This window comes from Opisthorchis viverrini (assembly GCF_000715545.1).
Source record: "Opisthorchis viverrini unplaced genomic scaffold opera_v5_96, whole genome shotgun sequence".
Taxonomy (NCBI): domain Eukaryota; kingdom Metazoa; phylum Platyhelminthes; class Trematoda; order Opisthorchiida; family Opisthorchiidae; genus Opisthorchis; species Opisthorchis viverrini.
The window spans coordinates 276,858-277,548 of NW_008751749.1; the positions used below are offsets into that span (position 1 = coordinate 276,858).

At 42.8% G+C, this 691-nt stretch overlaps 1 protein-coding gene across 1 annotated transcript in view; it reads left to right on the top strand.

Moving 5' to 3' along the window:
* Positions 1-691, top strand: part of T265_05121 (hypothetical protein) — a gene marked incomplete at both ends in the record, with an annotated part of 74,014 nt that extends 73,323 nt beyond the window's left edge. The window contains one exon of the mRNA XM_009170045.1: positions 142-691. Coding sequence (XP_009168309.1) covers positions 142-691 — 550 coding nt within the window. The remainder of the gene's footprint in view (positions 1-141) is intronic.

Genomic DNA, 691 nt, shown 5'->3' on the forward strand with positions numbered 1-691 from the left:
ATAGATAGATAGATAGATATTTGCTCTTTTTATTGGGGACTTTTCGTTGGTGGATAATTGAATATTTAGTTTGAATTTTTTATGGGAAATTCTTTACAGGTCTTCATGGTAACCCAACCATATTTGTTCCTGTATCTTTAGATACAATGTGCCTTTTCGTGGAAATATCCAACAATGGGTCTATCTGCTCAGCACGACTTGTGAAACCTTGGAACTCTGGTTGCAAGTTCAAAGTCTGTGGGTTTATCTTGAGGCTGTTTTTATTGGGAGCGACGTAGCGCAGCAGTTGCCACAGGCCGCCAAAAAGTTCTACGTCGTTGACCGGAATTGGGTTCGCTTGATGGAACGTGCTCTGGATGCACAAAACGTCGTCACATACTGTACCGCCGATTCATCGTTGCAAGATCTGCTACCCAGACTACGTGATCAACTGGAGTCTTGTCAGCATTCTCTCTCCAAATACTTGGAAAGTAAACGGATGTTGTTTCCTCGGTTTTTCTTTGTGTCTGATTCAGTTCTGCTTGAGATTCTTGGACAAGCCTCGGACCCAGGAGCTGTGCAGAAACACTTGATGGCTGTGTTGGACAACACAAAGTCTCTCACTTTCACTCAGAACAAGCAGTGCCATATGATTTTGAAAGTGCATTCTGCTGAAGGTCAAGAACTGGAGGTTAGCTTTGTCAAAAGATGA